At 37.3% G+C, this 25,107-nt stretch overlaps 2 protein-coding genes across 7 annotated transcripts; one reads left to right on the top strand and one right to left on the bottom strand.

Moving 5' to 3' along the window:
* The first annotated feature begins 641 nt into the window (after positions 1-641).
* tnfrsf9a (tumor necrosis factor receptor superfamily, member 9a) lies at positions 642-3,445 on the top strand. The gene is made up of 8 exons (XM_056240392.1): positions 642-788; positions 1,551-1,673; positions 1,822-1,959; positions 2,428-2,500; positions 2,606-2,676; positions 2,762-2,803; positions 2,937-3,077; positions 3,173-3,445. The coding sequence occupies exons 1-8, from the start codon at positions 653-655 to the stop codon at positions 3,289-3,291; spliced, it is 843 nt and encodes a 280-aa protein (XP_056096367.1). The 5' UTR covers positions 642-652; the 3' UTR covers positions 3,292-3,445.
* Positions 3,446-5,411: 1,966 nt separating this feature from the next.
* On the bottom strand, positions 5,412-24,708 carry ccdc187 (coiled-coil domain containing 187). Of its 6 annotated transcripts, XM_056239700.1 has the most exons (13): positions 24,627-24,708; positions 23,487-23,577; positions 18,269-18,331; positions 17,177-17,306; positions 16,858-16,948; positions 11,681-11,759; positions 8,591-9,667; positions 7,659-7,774; positions 6,837-6,914; positions 6,638-6,760; positions 6,208-6,281; positions 6,040-6,125; positions 5,412-5,952 (listed from the first exon to the last, which is right to left on the bottom strand). In XM_056239700.1, exons 2-13 carry the CDS (start codon positions 23,533-23,535, stop codon positions 5,792-5,794), a joined length of 2,127 nt encoding a protein of 708 aa, XP_056095675.1. In that variant the 5' UTR covers positions 23,536-23,577; positions 24,627-24,708; the 3' UTR covers positions 5,412-5,791. The 6 variants fall into 6 exon arrangements, with proteins under 6 accessions (XP_056095675.1, XP_056095678.1, XP_056095676.1 ...); XM_056239703.1 differs by lacking the exon at positions 23,487-23,577 and having other exon boundaries at positions 24,627-24,645; XM_056239701.1 differs by lacking the exon at positions 24,627-24,708 and having other exon boundaries at positions 11,687-11,759.
* Positions 24,709-25,107: the final 399 nt, after the last annotated feature.

A 25,107-nucleotide genomic window follows, 5' to 3' on the forward strand; every position in this document is an offset into this window, starting at 1 on the left:
ATCTATCTATCTATCTATCTATCTATCTATCTATCTATCTATCTATCTATCTATCTATCTATCTAATCTTCGCTTTTTCCTGTATCTAATTATGTTTCGCGTTAACACTCCAAGCTCGATATGAAAATGTGTGAGGAGAAAACACTCTGCCACTGAAGACAACGAGAGAAAGAAAGCGAAGTTGAACGTTTTGTTCACCAGCAGCCACACCTACTGAGAGCGTCAGCGCCTGCGTGTGTGTGTGTGTGTTTTTAAATAATGAGCGGAGTGGAGCTTCTCATCTTAGTTCGCGTTTTCTTTGAGTAAGGACCGGCTACACTAAACAGAGTAAGAGAAAATATTTATTTATGAATATTTCATTAATAAGAAATAATAATTGTAATGTATTACGTTAACATATTAACTACATTTAAAAAAAATATTTAAGCATTTGTGGATTTTAGATGTTCATTGAGTCTGTTTTACACTGTTGACAAAGTTGAATGAACTGATGAATTAATATTTTTTTTAATCATTAATAATAATATTATATCAAAAAGCTAATGCTTATATTTTCCATATATCACATATGTAGTTAATTAATAATAGTTCACTTATAAACAATAATTACTTGATGATCTCCTTTAGTTGGTAAATTGTTTTCTTTGAAGAAATGCTGACTGCTTTCCGAGGACTGGATGTCTTTCTGATATTCAGTCTAGTGCTGAACTACACTGTGGGTTCTGATTCTGGCTGTGAGGATTGGACAATATCTGGATCAGATGTCTGCTGCAAGACATGCAAGCCAGGTACTCAGACAATAACTGACTGCAATGTGATGTGTTATGTAACCTAATACGATATCTGTAATACTGACATATTCTTGGAAAAACTTGATCTTAATTTTAGGAAGTTTAGTATTTCAGTATTTCATAATTTCCCTTTTTTTTCAATGACTTATTGGAATATCGAGGATGCAAAAAAAAGCAGATTACAGTGTATCCTTGAAATTATTCATTAGTGACCGAGTGAAGGAAGTTTCAGATCATTTTGAAAGTACCACATGAAAAGGATGTGGTTTAGCACTTCAAGGGAAATCCATGAATTGTTCTGTCATTGTATAAAGATGAATAGATCATCCTCAACCTCAAACCAAGGGTTGTCCCAACACACTAGTGCCAGAAATCTTGCTGTGAATGAGGAGCTCTGTAAAGCTTCCTTGCTTGCTTGAAATGTAAAGTATCAAACCTTCTATTTCACAAGATGAACGACATACTCAGTGGATCTCAGTCTCTATTAGCAATAATTGTCCTTCTTTTTTGGAGATTTCTTTCCAGATAAGGAAATGTTATGTTGTTGTATGATTGCCATGTCACCACTTTTGGCTTATTTTAGTAAATGTCATAACCTTTGTTTGTTTTATGTTTTTCAAAATACTAAAACTTATTTTAAAGCTGGGTTTTAATTAGATGAAAAAATCTTCCTCAGGCTTTTGGACCGCTATAGTTATAAGAGTGTCAAATGTGTATGAGTTTCAAAGCCATACTGTAAATAGTTGCTTGTGGTTACAGGGAACCACTTGGTGGATCGTTGTGGAAGAGACCCAGAAAAGCTCTGTACCCCCTGTGCCCCTGACATGTACACAATCGGTTTGACTTTGAACCTCTTCTGTTTGAGATGTACCCAGTGCATAGGTATGACATCCTCACTGCAATTTTTGTTAAGCGAATAGTTTGCAGTTTGATTGAACAAGTGATTTTGTTTTATCTGCATCATGATAAGCTTTAAAACATCATAGCCTACTACTGTGTAAGCATTAATCTTTCTGTTTCATGTTTGTAGGTAAACAGTTTACACTTAGACCTTGCACTATCAGCAGCAATACTGTATGTGGATGCAAGCCTGGATATCGGTGCGGAAACGACAAATGTTCATTCTGTGTTACTGAATGCAAGGAGGGGGAGGAGCCCACCGAAAACCGTAAGAATTCCGGACCCTCTCAGGGGCCGTTTACTTTACACAACACCATTTTCAAATAAAAACGTACAACTTTTTATGGCCATTCATTTATACACGACAACGGTGCGTTGGGGGCATGAAAATGCTAACTTTTGAAAACGGGATTCAAAACTTTTGAAGTGCATGGTTTTGATAACAATACGGTTATCGTCACCATATAGAAAATGGTGTAGTCATGTGCTTGCGTATTTAGGCCTATATGTTCAGTCTATAGGCATGTTGTGTTTCTTTACAAAGTGAAATTGCCAGCTACTGGCCTGACAGCATAAAACAGCGGTTTTAGTCGTTTTCATGGTTTGTACGCAAAAACTGCAAAGCTGTTGTGTAAACGTACATTCAGATTAAGAAGTTCTGAAGCTGTTCAATAGGAAACTGCTTGCTGTTTTGCTATATTATTTTCATATAAATTCTTTCATTCAATGCTTGCAGGATTGTGTAGAAAATGTCCAGAAGGAAAATTCAATGACAAAATCCACAGTAACTGCAGAGAATGGAAAAAAAGGTAGCGTACAATTACAGTTTGTCTGTTTTTAAAGCAAATATATAATTTATCTGAAATTAGATCTGCATTTTCCATAAAACTCATTCAAACTCATTCATTCTCTAGTTGTCCCGATGGACAGATGTTGGGCAAAGGAAATGCTACCAGTGACTGTACTTGCATATATTCAGACAAAGGTAACAAGGAATACAAAAGGACAATATAACTTGGAGGTCAAGTAACATACTGCCACATAATGTAATGTTTTTGTGTCTGTTACAGAAGCAATAGTACCAACCTTACATGTTGTGAGCAATAAAAAAGGTAAATGAGAATATATCTAGAATATCTCGTTGCATATCTGTGATCAGCATACATTATCAATTGAATTGGACTGCATATCTTTCAATATGGATATTGAACTCTAACCTCAAGAATATATTTCTATGACCTCCAGAACAGACAAAATGGCTTCCAGTTTTCATTGCTGGAGGGATGGCAGGGTTGGCTGTCCTTTGTTTCATAGCATCCGTGGTTGCATATGTAAAAGGACAAAACAAAACTGAGAAGAAGCCAAAAACCGATGCCGGTGACCAAGGTACCATTTAAACCTGTGTTCATTTTTTTCCTTTCCTACATGGTCATAATGTCTGTATTTACAGTATTGTCATTTCCTTCTTTTAGACCGCCCAGATGAGTCCAGGATTATGGTAGGGGAGCAGGCAGACTGTAGTTTCCGTCATCCTGAGCAGGAACAGGGCAGCTCAGAGTCCATCAATACACAAGACTCAGATTCTAAACTCATTGTGTGAGTTCTGGACAGCTTTTATTTTCTTATCTTACTGTAGTATTACTACAACAGCAAGAGGATAACATCCACTAAACTGTGAAATACATCCTTGACTGGGTGTCTGTCAGCCATTCCAGCTGGTGTATCGGTGATTAATGGGAACAAAATGGGCATTTTGATGTCACTGTGCATTATTACGTTTTTAAATGCTGAAGTATAGAGGAAGTTGCTCTTGATAACACAAGATGAAAGGGTTGTCATCGTAGGTGTGCAGTAGCTAGCAGACAGTATGTCAACACTTTTATGAGAGTAGGCGTCATCTACTGGTGCTTGCGTCACACTTTCTGGTCAAAGCCCTCTTGAAATACCCTGGTGGGCTTCCCCACTTTTCTGTTGAAAACAGTACTTAAAAAATACTGGACCAAGAACATTGAAACAGAAGAACAATGAGGCTGTTTTACACTGTATGTTTGCACTTTACTTAGTGTTTTTATTTAATAATAGCATTTTTTTGCCCAGTTTATGGGCAGTGTATGGTACATGTGGTTGACCGAGTCATGTAGGAAGTGGACTCAATAAATAGCAGTGTTGACTATCCTTCTGAAACTGAACTTTTGACCTCATCAAGATTGTAGTGCATTTTACTATTTTGTACATAGTAGGATTTAAAAGTAAATAAATAAAATTGTCAACCCCGGGCCTATCTAAACCGGAGTTAACAGAACCATGAGTTATCGTTTTCCATTCATTCACAGTTCGTTCTTTACCCTGGGTTAGGAATTAATTCTGGGTGATTAGGTTTTGAGGTTTGAAAAATTTGACACGCAAAAGACAATAGCTTGGTGTTCAGGTCAGTGTGAAAAGCCCTATAGAAGTATATGGCAAGTAAAAATGCATTATAGTGTGTGTGCTGTAAAACAAAAGTCCCAGGTTGCCCCAGGGGCCATATAATCCATGTGTTGGGAAATTTCCAGTAAGTAAATAGTTTTAGTTCATGGAGCAGATATTGGTCAACCTAATCTAATCTAAAAAAAGAGATTGTTCAATGAACTGTAGCCTACATTCTTACGTTGTTGAGTGACTCAGCGGGAGTTCCCCGATGACCAGATTTGAACAAAACCTTACTGTACCTGTAGTATGATCAGCCTAGAGTGAACCCTGGAATTACGATGAATCATTTTGCATTCGGGTTTATTGTCCTTTACATGTGCTGACATGTTTAGATTTAATTCACTACATTCACAAAGTGAAAGTGGCTCCAGGGATATTTGTTAGGGCATTATAATCATAACAGCAGTGAGGAGGGAATGGAACAGCTGGTGGACGAGTGATGCGATGATGTTGGTCTTCAACTGTCAAAAAGGTCACCCTGTGTATGTAAAGCCCTGTCTAAAGTAATCATGTTTATAAAAGACAAAAAATGTTTAAAAAATCCCAGCACAAGTTTCGCTTTGTGGGAAGACAAGGTCTCGATGAAACTTGATGTTTGAGGTGCTTACCGCAGATATTTGCATGCATTTCTTAGTAAATAGGGAAAGTCTTAACCTCTCTATCTATAGTCCAAATTTAAATCCACACAATTTCTGCTGTAAGTGTAAAACGTGTTTATTGATATCTTTCTGACATCCAGAAATATATTGATATTATAATTGTATCTGTCTTCTGTACAAAGCATTTTTGAAACATTATATAGTCATTGAAGAGGGCATACAGATTCATAACAACTGTAACATTGTTGTCATAACAGTACTGAATACATTGGAAACATATAATAGTGACACTCAGCATCAGTACAAAAATAGAACAAAATTTTTGTGTTACATTTCCTCCAGCCTTGTAAAACTATGCATATATAGAATATGCTGATGTACACTACAAAGAGGGAATATAACTCAAGCCGGAAAAGTCTCGTAAACCACTGAATATTATTAGTAATAATATTAAGATTAGTAAACATTTCATTTCTACAATCTGAATGCATGATTTGTTTTTGCAAATTGTAACTTCTTACAATAAGAGACATTCATACATAAGGGAGAAAAATGGAAATGGAAATAACACTTTGGGCAAATTTAGACTGGTGTAGTTTCTGGAACAAAAAAAAAAAAGGTACAAGCGATTCTAAAAGAATGCCCACATTAATACAGAAAAACTCCAGAGGTTAACTCAACCATGTGCCAACATCCTTTATCAAAACATTCAGGTTTTCCCAGAAGTCATGTCTAATGCCAGGCACTATTAGAGGGAGCTTTCCCACTGTGGTGACACACCAGCCTATAACCAGCTGCTAAACAAAAATGAAACAGATAAACCAAAAAAGACCTAGACAGATGTTCACTAGTAATAGCAGCATTATCTGGATGGAGTGTCCCCGTTTTGCAAGTTGATTTGTTGGTTAAAAAAGTATTCCACAAGTCTTAGAGAAAGCAGAAGACTGGAAAGCCCGAGCCTGTCAGGACATGCATGCATATCTTTAATCTTTTATGGTTATGAATTCATTATTGCAGTTCATTTGTCCAGCATCACTGCTGCTTGCAGTTGTCTTTCTGTTTCGAATTTTCCTTTTTCTCCTTGGGCTTTGCTTGTCCCGGTTTGTCACCCTGTCGTTTCGTGGGTGGCACAAAAGCAGGTTCTTCCAAGGGATTGTACAAGCCTACTTGTGAAGTTTGATTTAGACAGGGACCTGTAAATGAAACCATTTATAATTATTGTTTTGTTACAATTTAGAATTATGGTAGAAACCTTTTGTTATTTGAATGAATGAAAGCACCATTCATTTGTCCTGCTTCAGCTGCATCCTTCCTTTGAAAGGTGGGGTCCAGCTCTTCTGCAATATTCCTGATGGCTTGCGCTTGCCTGTAGCGTCACCAGAGAATGTTAAGGGATATTTCTTGAACGAACATATAAGCTGTAATTTATCGAGAAAACAGTGACTTACATTGTCATGGAATTGTGACCAGGGATGAGGTCATCAACTGGGGATTGAAGACCTTCGGAATCCAGTCTCCGCCTCTGTATGTTCAACAGAAAAATTCTTTTGTAAAAACAGGTCTACTAAATGCTGGTTCACTTTGCCCCAACAAACACAAAACGGTTCTGGATTTTTTTTTTTTTTAAATTGGCTCCATATGGAGTTAGTGTGAATCACCCTTAAAAGATAAACATTTTAAAAGAACATGTGCCAATATACTGATGAATCACATGATGAATTCATGTGAGCAAGTCAAAAGGCATGTTTAACTAGTTTAACAGCACCAATTTCAAAGAGTCATGTCATACTCAGCAAATGATTGGAATTTTTTTTAGTTAGTAAAGAGTAAATGGTAAAGCAATAACAAAAGATAGTATCACTCTAAAAGTGTGGCTACCTGTCTGTCACACGCTGTTCTCCTGTCATTCTCCCTGTATTCCCGCCCAGGTCCAACAGGTTCCAGTTCACGAGATCTCCGTTTAGCCTTTATCTCCTGTTTCTGCATGAAACGTGCAATTTCCTATCACAAAGCGAGAAATTAATTACCCACTTTTCATGCGTTGGGAAAGCAGCCCTTTCGTTCAACCTCTTCACACCTCATCTTGAGCAACCTGTGCCGCTCTGAAGTCTCCAACAGGACAGTCCCTTCTAAGAGGAGAGGAACCAGGCTGAGTCTATGTGAGAAGAGAAAAAACAACTTCAGCTTACATTGTTTTATTTGAGTAATTTTGCTACTGTCATTGATAGGATTACAAGACTTCATTTCTGAGGACTAATAGGGGTACAATGGTTTATACCAGGGGTGTCCAATCTTGCTCCTGGAGGGCCTCCTTCCAGCAGAGTTTAGCTACAGCCCTAATTAAACAAAAAACCTTAAAAAGGCATGTGTGTTGGAGCTAAACTTGGCAGGAAAGTGTCGATCCAGGAGCAGGATTGACTGGTATATACTATCCAGGAGTGGACAAAAGTGGTGTCGGGCTTAGGGAAATTGACGCCTTTATTCACATATTATTAACAATGCTGTAAGCGAAACATGCAAAATTGTGCAGACATCATTTTTAACCAGGTGGTCATTCAAATTATGAACATGCAAAAACAAGAGAGAACAAACAAAATATGAATGAGCCAATGTATGCGTTTTCCTGAGATTTTTTCATTTTCTATGCATTTTTTTGCATAGTAGAATAAAACAGGTAGCTGTAGTTTAAACTTGGCTTAGGTATTTGTCTTACAAAATTAGTGTTCTGTTCTTCCCTCCTATTTAAAACATTTGAAAAAAAGTCTAAAATATTTTCCTCATATTTGATGGTTTAATCAAACTTGTACAGTCATTAAAAGCAAATATCGCCTCCGGACATCACTTTTGGCCACTTCTGTACTGTACTGTATTGTATATTTGCACTTTTAGTTGAATTCACCTCTTCGACCAATCTCTCCTCCTCTTCCTGAAGCCTGCGGGCCAGCTCCTCATCCTCCAGCACTTGCTCCAGCTCTCCCAAGTCAAGAGCAGCCATTCCACTCCTAAAAGCAGATCCTGTTAGGGAATAAGGGCAGAACCAAAAACCAGGTAATGTTGAGACCAGACATAGGGTTTTCAGACCACCATCACCTTCAACCAGTTGGGCCTAGACCAGGGGTGTCTATTCCTGCTCCTGGAGGGCCACTGTCCTACAGAGTTAAGCTCCAACAAACCTTTTGGAAGTTTCTGATAATCCTGAAGACATTGGCTGCGTCCAAAAACTTAGGCAGATAAATCGATCTGATGGAGGTATCTCAGGAGACAGGAAGTGAAGCTAAATTGGATTCGGACGTGCCTTGATGCCTTACCTTGGAATGCAGCATTGGTTTTAGTTTTCGGACACAGCCTCAGGTGTGTTTGATTAGGGCTGGAGCTAAACTCTGCTGGAAGGTGGCCTCCCTGAAACAGGATTGGCCGAGACCATCAAACATTAAAAGTAGGTAGATTTCCTATTAATTAAACAGTAGGAATCCTACTGGGTAGATTATATCCCTGGAAACATACCTCAAAGGAGACAAAGTAAGAGCCAAATCAAAAAGAAATGCAAGAAATCCAGGCATATGTAACGGTGAGGTACTAAAAAAGAGAAAACAACTGATGCTGCTGTAGGAGAGATAGAAGCATTTTGAGGTTTTTTAAAAATGAGGATGAGATCTGGAGGAGGTGTTAAGCTTGAGAAAAAGCAGATCACACAAAAAAAATAGTCTACACTCCTAAATTGTACACCAGAAGGACGCAGGGATGCACAGGAGCTCTTGTTTATTGATTGGAAAGCAATGAGCAGATGTAGGGACAGGCTCAGCCGCACTGCAGAGCTCAGAGAGAGGTTACCTGCTCCGGAAGACTGGTGTCTCTGCATCCGTCTCTCCCTCTCCATCTCCTCCTCTGTGCTCGATCTTTCTTCCTCAAAGGTCTGCCAGCGCTCGCTTTGACTTCGCCTCACTCTACGCTCTCCATGCCTTTGGTCCCTGTCTATCCTCCTTTCATCCTCGGCTAATGATCGAGCTCTCTGCCGTGTGTTTCTGACTCTCACCATCTCCCTCAAACGATCCTCCACTTCCACCTCCATCAACTGTGGTGCTCTAGTCTGGAGTGAGGGGGCATTATTTGAGAGTCTTGCTCTAGCCAAGTTAGAATCATCTACGCTGCATGTTCTGCTTCCCTCACGCACCGATGTCCGCCTGACGTTACCATGGTAGCTACGTCTCATTGAAATGTTCCGTTGAAACCCTTGAGCTTGAGTCTGGAGACCTTGAGTTTCTCTGAGGTGTGTGTGATCATCCCTTAATATCCCTGTTGAACACGGAACTCTTTCCATAGTGTCACTGTAACCATTTTCATTGGTCCTACAACTATTTCCATGGTTGCTCCTCCGTTCATCCGGGAAATGAACATGTCTTTCCCTAAAACTCTCCCTACGTCCGCAATCATCTCCCTGCCACGTTCTGCTATGATCCTCACTCACACTGCTGTGGCGACTCAGCCTCTTTCCAGAGACCTGCTGCTTCTGTCGCAATATTTTCTCAAGTTTATAGACGGGTTCAAAGAGATCATCCTCAGAGCTGTGGCTGAGGTAGCCTTGCTCGCTCATATCGTTCTTTATGAGCTTGATGACATCCCCCCATCCACCCGACAGGTGTGAAGATCTGCTGCTGCTGCTCTGGCTGGTCAAGCTCCTGTCGTCCTGCTCTAAACGTGTTCTGGAAGGTCTGCTGACCAGCTTCCTCTGCCCTACAGTGGGTTTGTTGTCCTGCCGAATGACTGTAGGCCTACTGTACTCAATCAGGTCCTCCTCAGAGTCTGAGTAGGTGGGCGAGGAGGAGAGCTGCCATCTTCTAGTTGGAGACCGGTTGTGAGGAGCGTGAACAGGCTGGGGTGAGTATGGACGAGCAGGAATGCTTTTGGATTCTTTAGTGAAACCAACCATGCAAACACAAAGCAGGGGATTTGGAAAATTGTTAGAAATCGGGTGGATGCAGAATAAAACAGTTAACTCATGAAGCTCTGTTTAGAAGTAAAAAGGACAAATGAACCATTAAAACATGCATTACATGACGTGAAAATTAAGCTTCACTGAATTCAGAGTGATTCAGGGTGTTGTTAGTATGCCAATAAAAGTTCAATGGAATAGTTGGATTCAAGAAATAATTCAAAATAATATTCTGTCATCATTTACTTTACATTTCTTCTTTGCAGAAGAAAGTGTGACTATCTTCTGTCAAACACACACAAAAAATAATCAACATTTTGTGTCCATACAATGAAAGTCAATGAGTCCAAACCAACAGGTGTATAACCCTTTAACTAGGCTTATTTCACAAAACAAAGAAGTGGAAACACCATCAATCTTGAAGACATGAACGCTTGACGTTCTCCTCGAACTCTGTTTAGGCCATCAAAGAAAATCAGGTTTTATTGCAAGACATAAAAGTTATGGAGTAACCATAGAACCTTTAAAAACAGGACACAAATATGAGTGAACTGATCATCATTACCCAGGGATAGTCATCATCCCAAATGAGGTCATGTCTTGTGGGATTTAAAAAGCAGACGAAGCAGCTGGCTATATGCGTCATACAGTATGATGGATACATTAACAATACACTGCATGTTGAAACAAAGTTTATTTGTGTATTATTTTAGTAGATTTAATATTCCAAATTTGCATAATCTGCATAATGATGGACTAGGACTACTCTTTGGGGATGAAATTAAAAGATGCTAAGGTGTCAACATCACCCGTGTCGCATTACTGTAAATCAAATGCATATATGGGAAACAATCATTTGACTAAAGAAAAGAATATGCATGTGACAAGACATTAAAGGTGCTATCAGCGATTGTGGGTGACGTCACTTCTGTTTGTTTTTGAAGCGATATCCCTAACAAACCTGTTCAGCATAATGTCGCCTACGTTAGCTAGAGCTAGCCAAGTTTAGTCGAGCTTCACTCATTTTTTGAACTCACAGTTCACATCCAAAAAATTCAGCATTAGCAGCTACTCACCTGTCAAGAAGAAACAGTGCAACCTCGGCGTCCGATTTTAAATTCTTCAATTCTTTTAGTTCTCTCCACCTTTCAAAAACCTTTCCGATCACTATTCGTGTCTTTGAATAAACACAATGGTATTCCCTAATCCTCCTCCTCCTTTTGGGGATTGACTCAGACATGTTCACATTCGGTCGTTGATAGACGCTGGCTTCTTCTTCAGATCCGCAAAACCTCACAACACTCCCCCCCTGTCGGTGATTGGTTGGAACACTGTTTATTTTGGTTTTGAGTGGTTGGTGAAACCAATTGTTTTTGTGTGCAGATCTCAGAGCCAAGGCTGCCTACAGAGACACGGTTTTTGGACGGCATGCTTATGGGGCGGGCAGCTAGCGGATTGTTAGGAAAGATTAGATGAATGTGAACATTTATTTTTGGGCCTGAAATCACTGATAGCATCTTTAAGACAGTCACAATGTTTTTTGGATTTCAAAAGAAATTTCCTATAGACATATTTACTACTTTACAGGAAAGCTACTGTTTTCAAAGTAAATGAGGGAGACAAAAAAAAATATATTGTGCTACAGACAAAAGAATTTTAGTAATCGTCCATAAGGTCTGTTTCATACATTGTGTATCACATCCTGTTCACGGGATTTAAAGAGCTGTATAGGGTTCGGGTTTAGTGTCAATGTAAATGTGACCCCCCCCATGTCATGTAAATCAGATTTCACACTTCTGATAATCAATAAAATGCATGAATCACTTCATTTTCGAATTCTATACAAGAGCGCCGCTCTATTGCACAACAGAAACACTGTAAGTGTGAACACAGAATGTGAGCCTGCTTGATGCAAAAGAGCGGCTCAAGTATACCTAACCAACCTATTTCATAAAAACACTCCAATAACACCATGAATTTTGTTATTTTACCTCTACCATCTTTATTTTGGTAACTGCTCCCGTGTCTCTCACAAAGCTCTTCCTCTTCCTGTATCCTTTTTGCAATTTCCTAAAAACAAACAAAAAAAACAAACAAATTAATTATTACAGATAATAATGTTCAATGGGATCTGTTGTGGTTTTTAACAAGTTTTTAATAAATACAGAAAAGCATGTAAAGTATGGCTGCAGATTATAGTGGGGGAAAAAAGCATTAATTTGAAAAAGCAACAAGCGCCGAACATCTTTCTGTAATGAGAAGCGTTTACAAACATGTTGTCCAACTAAAGAACATTCAATGACAAGTTTTTACTCCAAACTTCATAACGCCAATCGAGTGTTTGAAATCATTTTATTATGTGATCTGACGAGGCTTCATATCATAAAATGAGGCAGAAATGATATTATTTTATAATATTTTAAACAGTGAATGTAATTAAGACATAGTCACAATGTTATTTGGATTTCAAAAGAAATTTCCTTACTATGAACATGTCGCTTTGCATTAGCCTATACATATACTTTATTCTTATGAAAATATCTGTGTTTTTCTAGAAATCTTGGATAAATCATATATTGTTGTGTTTATTGTCATGTTTTATCAGTCAAAACTTCTCATATGATACAGATAGAGACTAGTTTTTCTCCGGTGTAGAGATGTTTTTTTCTCTCTCAGTGGATGCATAAGATTTCCTGACAAAAATTAAGAAATTACGTCACATATTTTTATCATATTCATTTAACATTTTATAATAAAACTTTAGACCTCTCTAATGATTTATAGGAAAATTAAGCAGTCAAGTGCTCAACCAAAACAGATGGATGTTGTTTGGATTGTGTTATAGTGATATTTGGCTAGATAAACAAAATGAACTTAATGTTAAGCAAGAGGTGTTATGTTCCTGCAGTCTGCCATTTAGGCAAATAAAATGTTTGTCTGAAAACATTTCTGGTAAAGGTTTGTATTTTGCTGCACTACTTGTGGTCGTTTTCAAATAAAGTAACAGAAGTTTTATTCTTTTGCTACAATTGTGTGGCCAGTGCTACAAAACTGTCAACCTCTGTAACACCAGTGCTATGTGCAAAAAAAGTTAACGTACAGGCGTCAAAACGTTCAGTGATGACACAGAGATGAAACCCAAAGTGTGGGTTTTCTGACAAAAATATATCCGCCCACGTATTCAACATTGACACTGGTGAAGACGGTGTACGTCAACAGAGGGGAATTTCCATGCTTGTGTATAAAAGGCCTAAAGACCTGCCTGTTCTTAAAAGCAAAAAGCCCACCATGCAGAATCTTCAAACAGCCACACGCTCGTCTTGCAACAAAACTGACAAACAGAGACCACAATTTATCGCACCACTGACCACAATGACTCAGAAGTTTCCACTGACAATGTACCATCGAAAAGGATCTAAATTGAACCAATTACAGTATGTTTACCACATTGATGTGATCTTATCACATGACTACCATCATGTAAATAAAGACCAAATGAATACACATTTTATAATAAAGTAACATTTTTATATGCTAGTAAGAATTTAGCAAAGTCACTACTAGCATCTCACTTGGTTATTTCTACCTGAAATACTCTAACAATGCTATAAGATGCATGTCCTTAAAAGTCTTGCAAAAACAGCTATAAATGTGACAATACCCTGTATGTGACAGAGATTTACAGGACTTGACCAGAAGATGCCAGAGTTCTGTCTCATTGACAAAACTACAGGTTCATTTCAACAATCATAAAACTTACAATGAGCTAAAAATCTGAACTTGGATTCAAATGCTGTTTACATACATAAACATGAATGAAACAAATGCAAGACTTCAGAAGACTGATTATTTATAACAAAGTTCTTCAAGGTTTGTCTGAGAAAACGGGAGAACAGTAAGTGAAGAGTGAAGTGGTATAGGTCAGGGTTTTTTACTCAAATGGACCACAAGGTTGTGCTAAGGCGCCTGTGGAATTTCTTTAGAGAAAATAAAAAGATTTTACATTGCGTTTTAATAATACGCTTTGGATTGATGATATTAACTGTGAGATTTTAATGTTTCTCGATTTTTCTAATAGGAAGAACTAAAAACTAATATAGTGAAGAAAAAGAAAGATATGAGGTCAATTTTGCTATTAACTTCATATTATCAAGAAAATACTTTAAAGCGCTTTGCCTTTAGACAATGACAAAATAGCCAGTCATTTAATTTTGGAAACAAGATGCTGTCTGTATAATACCATGTTTAATATTATTCCACACATCAAAAATGGGTCCGTATACATGAAAATAAAAATCTGCCTTTAATAATTTTACTAAGGAGTCTTTATAATCAATTCTTCTAGGGGTCCTTAGCATTAAATCATGTTAACCTCCCTTAGTGGAGTCTCTCTATGTCTGTTGTCATCAGGTCCTGATGTCCTTAACCTTTAAGGCTGACCTTTATTACTTCACAGCACTAACCGAAGTAACTCCACTGTCCTGGGCTGAGAGATTGTGCCCCACACAGGGACCAGCTCCTGTCTCTAGGGGTCTGACTCAAAGCTTATCTGGCAACTGGACTCTTAAGAAATCATCCCAACAGATGTGGTTTGTTTGTGTACACAATTAGAATGGCTGGGTGAGAATTATGTTCGACATTACTCTTCTGTGCTCCTGTATAAGCCTGATAGGACAGCAGGGTCCACAGCAGCGTGTGGAGATGATGTTTAGATGTGACCTGGTGCCTCACAGGGTTTAATTAATACAGGGCTGCAGGGATGTAAATATTGATAATTAATGCAGCGGGAATGACATTTACTGCAATATGGGAGGCCTATAAGTGCAAAAGATGCTACTCGGGTTTGAAAACACATTCAAAATTACTAGCAAGTATAAATTAAATGATATTTTATCATACTTTTAATTAACACTGCAAAGTCACATTTGCACAGTACATTTGTTGCTTTTTCAGTAACATATATATATATATAAAAGCAAAACTGTGTAATGTATTTTCAGATAATATATCTGGAAAGTTTTTCCTTGCTTCAAGTATAAAATTTACAGAGGTTTATCCTAAAAAAAAAAAAAAAAAAAAAAAAAAAGAACTATACTAAAAATACAAATGGGGTAAACAACTTAAATTTGAATTCAAGATCTATTCTCTGAAAATGATTACTTTTAATTAATTTTTAAGTTTATTTTGTTTTAAGGATGTTTAGATATATTTACTGCAAAACAAGACTAAAATGTGCAGCTGGTAGGCCAAGACATGATTCATGAGTCTGAAAATACCTGCAGGAACAGAGATCATGTTCACTAGTCATAAAAAATCTTAAATGTCCATAATTATTGTTGAGAATTAGTAAAATGAATGGACTGTTTTTTAAAAGGCCTCACAGGCACGTTGATTTATCTGGAATCCACATCACTGAGATCACCTCTAAATGATAGTAGGTGGTCAGGATCTAATTGCTTGATATGCCAGTGTTCTCTGACTCAGTTTTTCTACCTGCTGAGCCAACAAGTTCCAGCTTTTCCACCTCAATCACACAGGACTCTCCAACTCCCAAGATACTCCCAAAAACACTTATGCTTTGATTTCCACAGTAAACCCCACATGCTGTATGTCTTCAAACAACTCTGAACAAAAGACTCCTTAATCAAGGTTCACTGCACCATAATTCGAGAGAGAAAATAAAAGCTGAACAAGCTAATCATTTTTTTCCAGGCAGATTCAGAGGCCCTTGTTGCTACATGTTTAAATTTCTCACAGACATTTAACTCTATTTATGATTTAACCATGATTTAAACTAGAACAATTTCTCTCATCTATGAATTTGTGCAAAACAAAAAGTAGTAATGCACTTATGCTGGAGGTCTAGGGGGGAAATGGATTTAGGAGGGTTTAAATGTGCAGCTCTTATTTTTATTTACAGCACATTTTATGTAATTAATTGAACTGAAAAGGTGAAAACCATTCTGATTTTAAGCACAATTACAGTGAATGAATGTGGTTAAGACAGACATTTTAGATGTTTATTGCCATGGTTCTTAACCTTTTTGACTTAAAGGCCCCCGTTGTCCAACACAATATTCCTTTATAGGCTACAATATGCCTGATATTTCTGCTGTAATTATGACAAAGCTGCTTGTTTTCAGACTTTATATTTACAGAAACTGGGAGCATGGATACAGTATAATACATTTATTATCCATGACTCATTTTGTGATTCCAGAAATTTTAAGAACTGTTATCTTACAAAAAGAACAAAAGTTATTATAGGACTAGTTTACATGATTCTTTTTTTTTTGCATTTTAATTGAGTTTGATTATTTGAATAAATTAATAATAAACGTAAATACTTAACATATTAATAATAAAATGAAAATTATTTTTAAGTCACCCCTGGTTGAGTACCACTGGTTTAGTTGTACATGCTCAAGACAGGAGGTGAAATATAAGATATGACTTAAATATTTTTCACACTCGTCTCATTTTAACATACTCTGTTTCAGTCTTTTAGCTACACCTTATAAACGGTGTATTTTAATTTACAATCTGTTGCCCCAATTCTATTTTAAGTTCCTTCCTGTAAATCAGATAAACATTCTGTGAGATAACTTAGATTTAATATTTCTATTAACTTTGAGGTTTTAGATTTAGCTGATGGTAAACAACTATTAGTCCAATATTACAAGGACACCTGCCGGGTCTGAACCTGCAAGCTTTTTAACCACTATGCCACGCCACCTTCAACACAAAAAACTGAAACAACATTTATGGACCCTCACCAAGAAAAGCTGCAAATCCATAGAGGTTTCCTTTTATTTCTGGAGAACATTTCCACACTCAGCTTTTTTGCCCACGACTCACTGAATGAGAAGACCTCTTTTTATGTCCCTGAGGGGGTTATTTAAGGTGGGCTGAAGTTCAATGCATCTGGATTTGATTAATGCACAGTTTTGAGTGTGACTTTTGCTTTATAGCAGCTTGATGTTCATTCCTGTGTGGTCTTTGCCAGCACTTACACTCCACATGAGACTAGCTGAATAAATCAGCTTACTGGCGTCCCACAGTGACTCATTAACTATTGATCCATTTGATGCCTCAGACAAAGCAGTTCAGAGGTGTAAATGAAAAACAGAAGGAGTGAAGTTTACTGAGCCTGAAGTGTGTTACACACCTCGTCCTCCACCTCCCTTCTTAGAGCCTCCTCCGCACGCCGCTGGATCTCCTCCTGAATCATTTGTGCGTATTCCGAATCCCGTTCCTCCCTAAGAGAAAAAAACAAAATAATGAAATAATGACAATAAACAACTGAAAAAACATGTCTGTTTCCTTAATGTAAGAAAGGAAGCACAGAGGTTGTCACACTATGGGACAGTGGTGGACTTTGGACATGCTATCAGCTGAACTGCTCATATACAGTATATAACCTTGAATACACACAGTGTCCTATCTGATAGTGTTCTCTGACAGTGTGTGTGTGTGTGTAATCTTACAGCTGGCGAGTGGCCTGTTGCTGAAGCATCTGAGCTGTCTGCTCCTCCTCATCCTGGAGTCTCTTGGCTACTCTGATGTCCCTCTGCACCAGCTGACTCCTCTGCACATTTGAGTTGTAATACTGCTCAACTGTTGGAGACAGCATGCAAATAAGGTTACAGAAAAGCATGCGGAAGATACACTACAGTTCAAAAGTTTGGGATAAGTACTTTAATGTAATGCATCCTTGCTATATAAAAGAAATAATCAAAAGCGACAGCAAAGACGTTTATGATGTTTTAAAAAAAATTCTATTTCAAATAATTTCTGTTCTTTAAGTTCCCAAAAAAATATTAAGCAGAACAACTGTTTTCAAAATTGACAACAATAAGAAACATTTTCTTGAGCACCAAAGCAGCATATTAAAATGATTTCTGAAGGATCATGTGACATTGAAGACAGGAGTAATGATGCTGAAAATTCAGCTTTGCCATCATAGGAATAAATACCATTTTAGATGTATTTCAAAATATGTTTTTTTTTTCATATTTACAACATTAGTTTTTCCACATTTTTGATATTTACAACATTAGTTTTTACTGTATTTTTGATCAAATAAATGCATCCTTGGTGACTTAGACTTTTAAAAATCTTACCGACCCAAACTTTTGAACAGTATTGTATATCAGGATATTTAAACTTTGAAAATGATTTCTAAACATCTGACATATGCGAGTGTTTCAATAAATATGCACATAGAGAGACTTTCCCATTTACATGTAAAGCAACCAATAGCAGATTGTTTTGTTTTTACATGCCATTTAGTGATGGGTAATTGCACTAATATTTTAGTCTATCTCTGTAAACGGCTGTATAGAGAGCAATCTAAAACTGAACTCTGTCTTGTCTGACCAAGCAGGATATTTTAATTAAACAGGTAGATTGACTCACATGAGAGATCTTATTTACAGCTACGCCCTTGCATTTCGAGGTGTGTGAATACCAGCCCTCTTTAGAAGTTTACAAAAGATGGATGAATGTGAAGACTGAGAAAATAAGCTTGCTTTAAAATCCTTTAGGTGTGGCGGACGAAATAAGAGAACGGGTCTTACTTTCCTGTTCCTGCAGGTTATGAGCTAGAGCTCCATCTTCCAGTACAGCAAAACACTGGCACACTGCAGACGAGAAACAACACTCAATACAACTGCAGAAACATGAACTAACATCAGGCTATGAGAGATGCTGAGTGCTGAACTTTATTTCTTAGATTTTAAAAGTATAGTATCTTTTGCATTTTTAACACAAATTAAAAGAAAATGTGACAGACTTGGAAATGTGTTCAGAGACTATGCAGTGTTATTTTTAATGTCTTTAGTGGTCACTTTTAGTAAACTAATTCAAAGCTTCATTAAAAAGTGTTCATAGCCCTATTTTTGTGAAGCCTCATATTTCAAAACATATATAAAAAAAGTTATCCATTAAAAAAAAAAGTCTTAAATTCTTTATACACCAAGTTTAAAAATGAGACACTCATATTTCATAAAGCCATAATAACAGTCTCCATGACAAAAACTGACCCTGGAAAGTTAAAAACAAAATTACACTTGTGGTTTTGGTCCTGTAAGTGTCACATGTCATTTTAAACCATGTGTTAAAATAACTGACATCACAGGGAGGCTCTCGCTGCTTTAGGAAAAAAAGTTAAAAGGAATTGTGTTGAAAATAATTTCTCTCAGTTTGCAAAACCAAAGTAATTTCTATTGGGCAAAGCATTTCAGAGGTTTAAAAGCAGAAATATGAAGATTGAGCTCAGTTTTTTCATTATTTGAGCTTGAAAATGGTCTGAATAGCTCTTTTATCGGTAGGACTACTGTTCTAGGTGATGTAGATCTGGGCATGCATTATTTTCTGTGGTAATCAGCAGGATTTTGATGCTGTCGATAGAACCTGGAACTTTCCTTTAAAAAAAAAAATAATTCACAAGAAGCAAAAGCATTGAGTGCCAGACAGTAAACTCTAAATTTAACAAATGTTCATGTGAACTGAAAAGTACAGCTCTTGAGTGTCTTTCAAGCTGATAAACAAACTACAATTACATAAAAAATATATACCGTATGTGAAAGCTGAGCATAAGAGATCTTTTGGAAAAAGTTAAATAAACACTAGGTTGACGACTCAAATCCCTTTAATTTTTAATAATTTTGATGATTTGCCTGATTAATAACATTGATTTATTTTGTGCATTGCCATTTTCTTATCCCTTGGGATGCCCACTCTATACAGTGAAACTAAAAATGCTCAGTACAGTGTTCTGCATTTACTGACATGACATTGCAGAATTCCTCAAGGAGTTACAGAAAATTCTACATGGCTTGTGCTACATGTTGTGGTGAATGTTGAGTAGTGTAGATTAACGCAGTGTCATTGTTGTTACCAAACAAACACATACACGGCTCTCATAAATATGCTCATGGCAAAAAAACTTCAACCCCGCTGTGTGTGCCGCCCCTCAGGATATCCACAAACCATGTAAGCAAAATACAAATTTAGTCAAAAGCAACCTCAAATTCAGGGATATACAAGGCGGCAGAGCCGCAGAGAGTTTCTGAGGGGAACATACAGTCTGTAATTGACACAACAGCTGGAGTCTGAGGCTATAGCGCTAGAGCTGGACCTGCGGTCAGAGCGGAGAACATTACAGACCATGAGAGCAGTAAAAAGAAAGAAAAAACAAAAAAGAGCGTTTTACTAAATCAAGAGTCGCCTCATCAGCGCAACTGCTGGATTCACACTCAAAAACCTGAAACACATAAATGACACTACATCTGATTTTTCTTCAGGGTAGCTGAATCTTCAATTATGTTGAATTAGAGTAGCATGAACATAATATCCTAATGGAGACATCCTGACTTCAGCACAACCTCTGACCTGAGCAGCTGGTGGAAATCTATGTATAGCTGTGAGGCCCAGCCATCCTGTCTGGTGGGGTGAAACCTACCGAAACTAGCGACCGCCTAAAAATGTGAGCAGAGAAAAATAATCCTACTGTGGGGTATCCTAAGTTTAAATGCAACCGTTTGGGTATCCAAAGACAAATGTATTTCCTGCTTGAGCCCACCTGCTGCATATTGCGATAACCCATATCAGGTCACACAAGCACCTCCCAACAATGCCCTCACACATCCATCCACTCAGAGCGCACACACACATACGCCTGCACACAGAAGGAATGGTTTCCAGATGTGCCAGCAGCAGAAAAAAGACATTAAGCTGAGCAGAAGGATAGTGAGATTGGTGGTGTTAACGTCGGAGAGGCAGCAGAAAAGGACAAGAACACAATGGTCAGTTTCGTTGTCCTCTTTTGAGACATCCAGTGGTTCTGTAGACTCAGTAGCTGGTTTGTTTTGTCCAGCAGCCAATATACTTTCTGCCTGGGGACAGGGCATGAATAGAACTGGAACATGACTAGAAACATCAAGAGAATTACACTGCAAAAATATTTGTGGATCCATATATATATACACTGTATGTGTTTGTGTGTAAAGGCAGTGCAAAGAATAAGGCATCAGAATCTGTATCGATGTCTGCATCTGAATCAATCCTTCCAATCTGATTTTGAATTCACTGAAATACAATGAAAATGTCTACAGTCTCTGCATTTCATTTATTGAGAACAAAATGCGTGATATGGCATTTATGTTACAGTGAGAAGCTTAAAAGTAAGCAGTTAAGTCACATTAAGACCTAGATATTAGCATGACCCCCAAGTACATAACTGGAGTTTTTTCTTTTTAATATATAAAATGATGCAAATAAGCATTTTCATGTTGATAAGTTTACTAATGAAAAGCAAGCATATTTTTTATATTTGATGATAACTAGCTTTTAAGCTGTACACTACTGTTCACAAGTCAGTAAAATCCATTCAACAAACAGTCCTGAAAAAAAGTCCACAATATTACCGTTTTACCGTATTTTTTATCAATTAAATTCAGCCTTGGTGAGCACAAGAGACTTCTTTCAAAAACAGTAAAAAAAATGTTACCCAAACTTTTGAACAGTATACAGTAATTATTCTCACATTTCACAAATTATGTAAGATTCTATGTCAATCGATTCCATTTGGATCAATCTCCATCTAGTTTTCAGACTGAGGTACATTAAATATATTGGGAAATGATTGGTCTATCAGTCTAGAATATTAAATATACTACAGAATATTAAATTATTAGGCTGGATGTAATCATAGCTACTGTTCTCAGGAAGCATAAGACAGCAAAAGATATGTGAAGCTTATGCTAGCCAAGTACATACACCTACAGCCAATTATTAAAAACATCTGGTCTGATTCCTTCAGTCAAAACAATCCTGATATCACAAGGACAACAGAATGAACTACTGACAGTAGGATTTAGTACGTTGATAAGGTTTGCTCAGGAAAACGTATTGGTCTACTCTCTAAACACTGCTCGTCCTTCAAACTACACCTAAACTGATAAGATTGATCAACCTACAGATTAGGCAATGCTGGGGATTTCTGCTCGTCTTTATCTACAGGCCCACTAACAACAGCAAGACTTCTTAGGCTTGTGTCTCTCAAGAATCAACGCAGTCAACAAAATAAAAAACACTTACAGATTCACACGCTGAAAGGATCATCCATTTTTATCCAGTAGAGGAAGGAGAAGCTGTACACCTGTGTTAAACTCCACTTAGAAAGTCTTCTTCTCGTCAGCTTAGCACCTGCTAACCTGCTCTGCATACACTCCTCATTTCAGGAGGAGGGATTTGAGCCTGCAGGCCCGGTTCTGACCTCAGCGTTCGGGTGTCAGATTGGGGCGCTGGGTGGATTGGCAGGCAAGAGGGTGTGGACATAAAGTTGTCTAACTAGTTTTGCAGAAGCAGAGCCAAAAAAGAAACATGATCATATTACAAAGACAAATGTATGTTTGAAAGCATATATGAATACTTTAAAAACAAGATTTTTGACACAAGTGTGTAAATTCCTAAACCACCTTAAAAGATAAGATAGAGCCGCCATCAGTTACAGACAAACTAACACTGGGACGAAACAAAACAAAAAAGAGCATGACAGACTAGTGAGCTGAGACAGGAAGTCTGAGATGGATCAGTCCATGTGTTTATTTGATCAAAAACACAGTAAAAACATTAATATTGTGAAATAAAATGTCATTTGTTCCTGTGACGGCAAAGCTATTTTCAGTTTAATGTGTCCTTGCTAAATAAAAGTATTAATTTATTTAAGAAAATTAATTCTTACTGACCCCAAACATTTGAACGGTGGTATAAAGTGTACCACTGGGCAGAGGTTTCACAGCATAAATAGGACAAAGGTCATTGAAAGCAGGGAGTGAGGGATGCAAAGGGGTTAAAGTGCAGAGAGGAAAGAGGCTGCTTTTTCTCAAGGGAACTGGGTTATAGAGACAACATTCCCAAGACTAGGTCAAGAGAACAACCAGAGCTAAAACACATCCACAGGAACTCATAACAGAAGAGTGAAGACAAAGAGAACTCACACGATATATGTATTACACAATGTTATGGGGAACTATACTGAAAACAAACTGAGGAAATGAAAACATAGTTGCTCACAGGCCATGTAAAAAAGGATATAAACCCAATGGGAAAGACACATGGCAAAGTAAGTACTGTACATATCTACAAAAGCCTAGACATTAGTTAATTGGGTGACACAGGGGGTATGGTGGTCTAATAGGGTCTTTGTTCAACAGCCAGTGCTTGTTTAAGCGTAAAAAAAACAAAGCAAAACAATAAAAGCATTGTGTACAGAATGGGAACGGAAAGGAAAATCATCATAAACATTTCCCCCTTCAAAAGAAGCAGTAGGTCAATCTCAAAATACAGGATTTTTACCTAAGAGATAACACTTGAGCAAACAGGGCCATGTGGAAACGTTCTTTCACCAGTGGAAGACAGACAGCTTTTTTTGCTTCCCAGATATACAGCAGATGTCTGGAATGTTTATCAGATCTCAGACTTATCAGTATAGAGCATGCAGTAGCTTTTTTTGCTTCCCAGATATACAGCAGATGTCTGGAATGTTTATCAGATCTCAGACTTATCAGTATAGAGCATGCAGTACTTTGAATATGACAGCAGAATGAGACATCTGAAAATCAGAGCGGGAATCAACAATCAAGACCACAGAAGGATGTGACGCACACATCAAGTATACACATGATGTGTATCATACAGGAAAAGCACAACTCTTCTTAAATGAAACGGTCTGCAATGTGCACACACAGAGTCATAACCACAAGCAACATGTGCATGTCAGGCAGGTCTTACCCTCCTGGATTCTGGGCAGGTTGGACTGATCCACCTCCAGCTCGGCCATGACTGCTGGCACTGCTCAACAACTCATGCCATTCAGCAACACCTATTCTTATGAAAGACAGACTTTGGTTAGTGCTCAACTGACAGGGCCAAACTAGTTTATTTGGTCACTGTGAGTGTCCCAACAGATAGTTTACCACTGGCTCATTAAATACTATTACTTATGAGACATGCATCTGAATCATAATTCGAAAACGGAATAAAACGAAAAAAGCTGATAAAATATTCACGTTACAGAACAAGTTAAATATTTTATCAACATTCCCATGTAAAGAAAAATAGATTCAAGTATACTATTATAAATAATAATACATTAAATACAAATACTATTAATCAACAAGACTTTCTCTTAAGAAAGCACATGTCAGCACCTATAAATAACCAGAATAGGTAGTTGCCTTAAGAAAAATATTTGTGATTTATTTTTTTAAATAATACATTTATTGCCTTAAGAAATCATCAATAAAATAACATTAAGAATGAAAGTAAAATAAGCCTTTTCATTCAATCACCTGTACAATAATATAAAAAGGTATTTTCTTAAGAAATAGCCAAAGTAAATACATGCAAACTAAATGTAAATCGTTTAAGAGTCTATACAGTCTAAAACACGATGACTGATTAAAAGCTGGATCAAATTTAGGGCCAAAAGATAACAGTATCGACTGTGTTTTGCTACATATTGACAGAAAATATAAAAAGGACAAAGCAGCACGCGACAGCAGTACTAATGCAAAAGCGCCCTGAAACTAAACAAAGCGAAACTACAAATAGAGAGAGAGAAAAAGACAACAAACCGGTAGAAGTGAAATGAATGAGGACAGAGTGGGGAAGACCGACGTTCACATTCCTCACGTTTTTCACCTCAATGATTCATCACACAAACATCAAACACCGAAAACATGATTCACAACAGACACCAAACACAGTCTCTTCTCTTCTCTTACCTGCTCTGCGCTCTTCACTTCTCTACAAACGCTCTTTTTTATGTTCAACTACTTGTTGCATATTAGGGCTACTCGAAAAAGTCTCATTTCTCAAAAGCTCATACTAGATTTGTCAGTTTCTGAAATAAGCCTGAACTATAATTACCCAGCTAAGTTTCCGACCAGACAGACTGTTTTTGACAACGAGACAATGGCATGAAGCACAGGGATGGGAAGCCAGCGCGGACAAACTTCTGCACGCTCCCTCCCTCCATTACATCACACTAGTTCATCCAATCACATCAAATAATAAAAAATAAAATAAGAATAAAAATATATATATATATATATATATATATATATATATATATAAAAAAAAACTAAAACTGTGATGCCCTATTCACCTTTTTAAATATACTTAGATCTGAAATATGTATTGATTTTACAAACGGCACAGAAAGTTAAAGCTAACTTAATATAATGATAAATGCTTATTTTCCTCTATTACAAAGTGTTACAGGATATTGTGCCCTCTACTGACGTTTGAGTCTTGAAATTCATGGATTCTTGAAAGAAAACCTTTCCTCGTCTCTTCCTTTTGACACATGTGCTGTTCAGCAAACATAAACAAGATATAATGATGTTTT

Source organism: Rhinichthys klamathensis, unplaced genomic scaffold (genome assembly GCF_029890125.1).
Source record: "Rhinichthys klamathensis goyatoka isolate OS25496 unplaced genomic scaffold, OSU_Roscu_1.1 h1tg000020l_1, whole genome shotgun sequence".
Taxonomy (NCBI): Eukaryota; Metazoa; Chordata; class Actinopteri; order Cypriniformes; family Leuciscidae; genus Rhinichthys; species Rhinichthys klamathensis.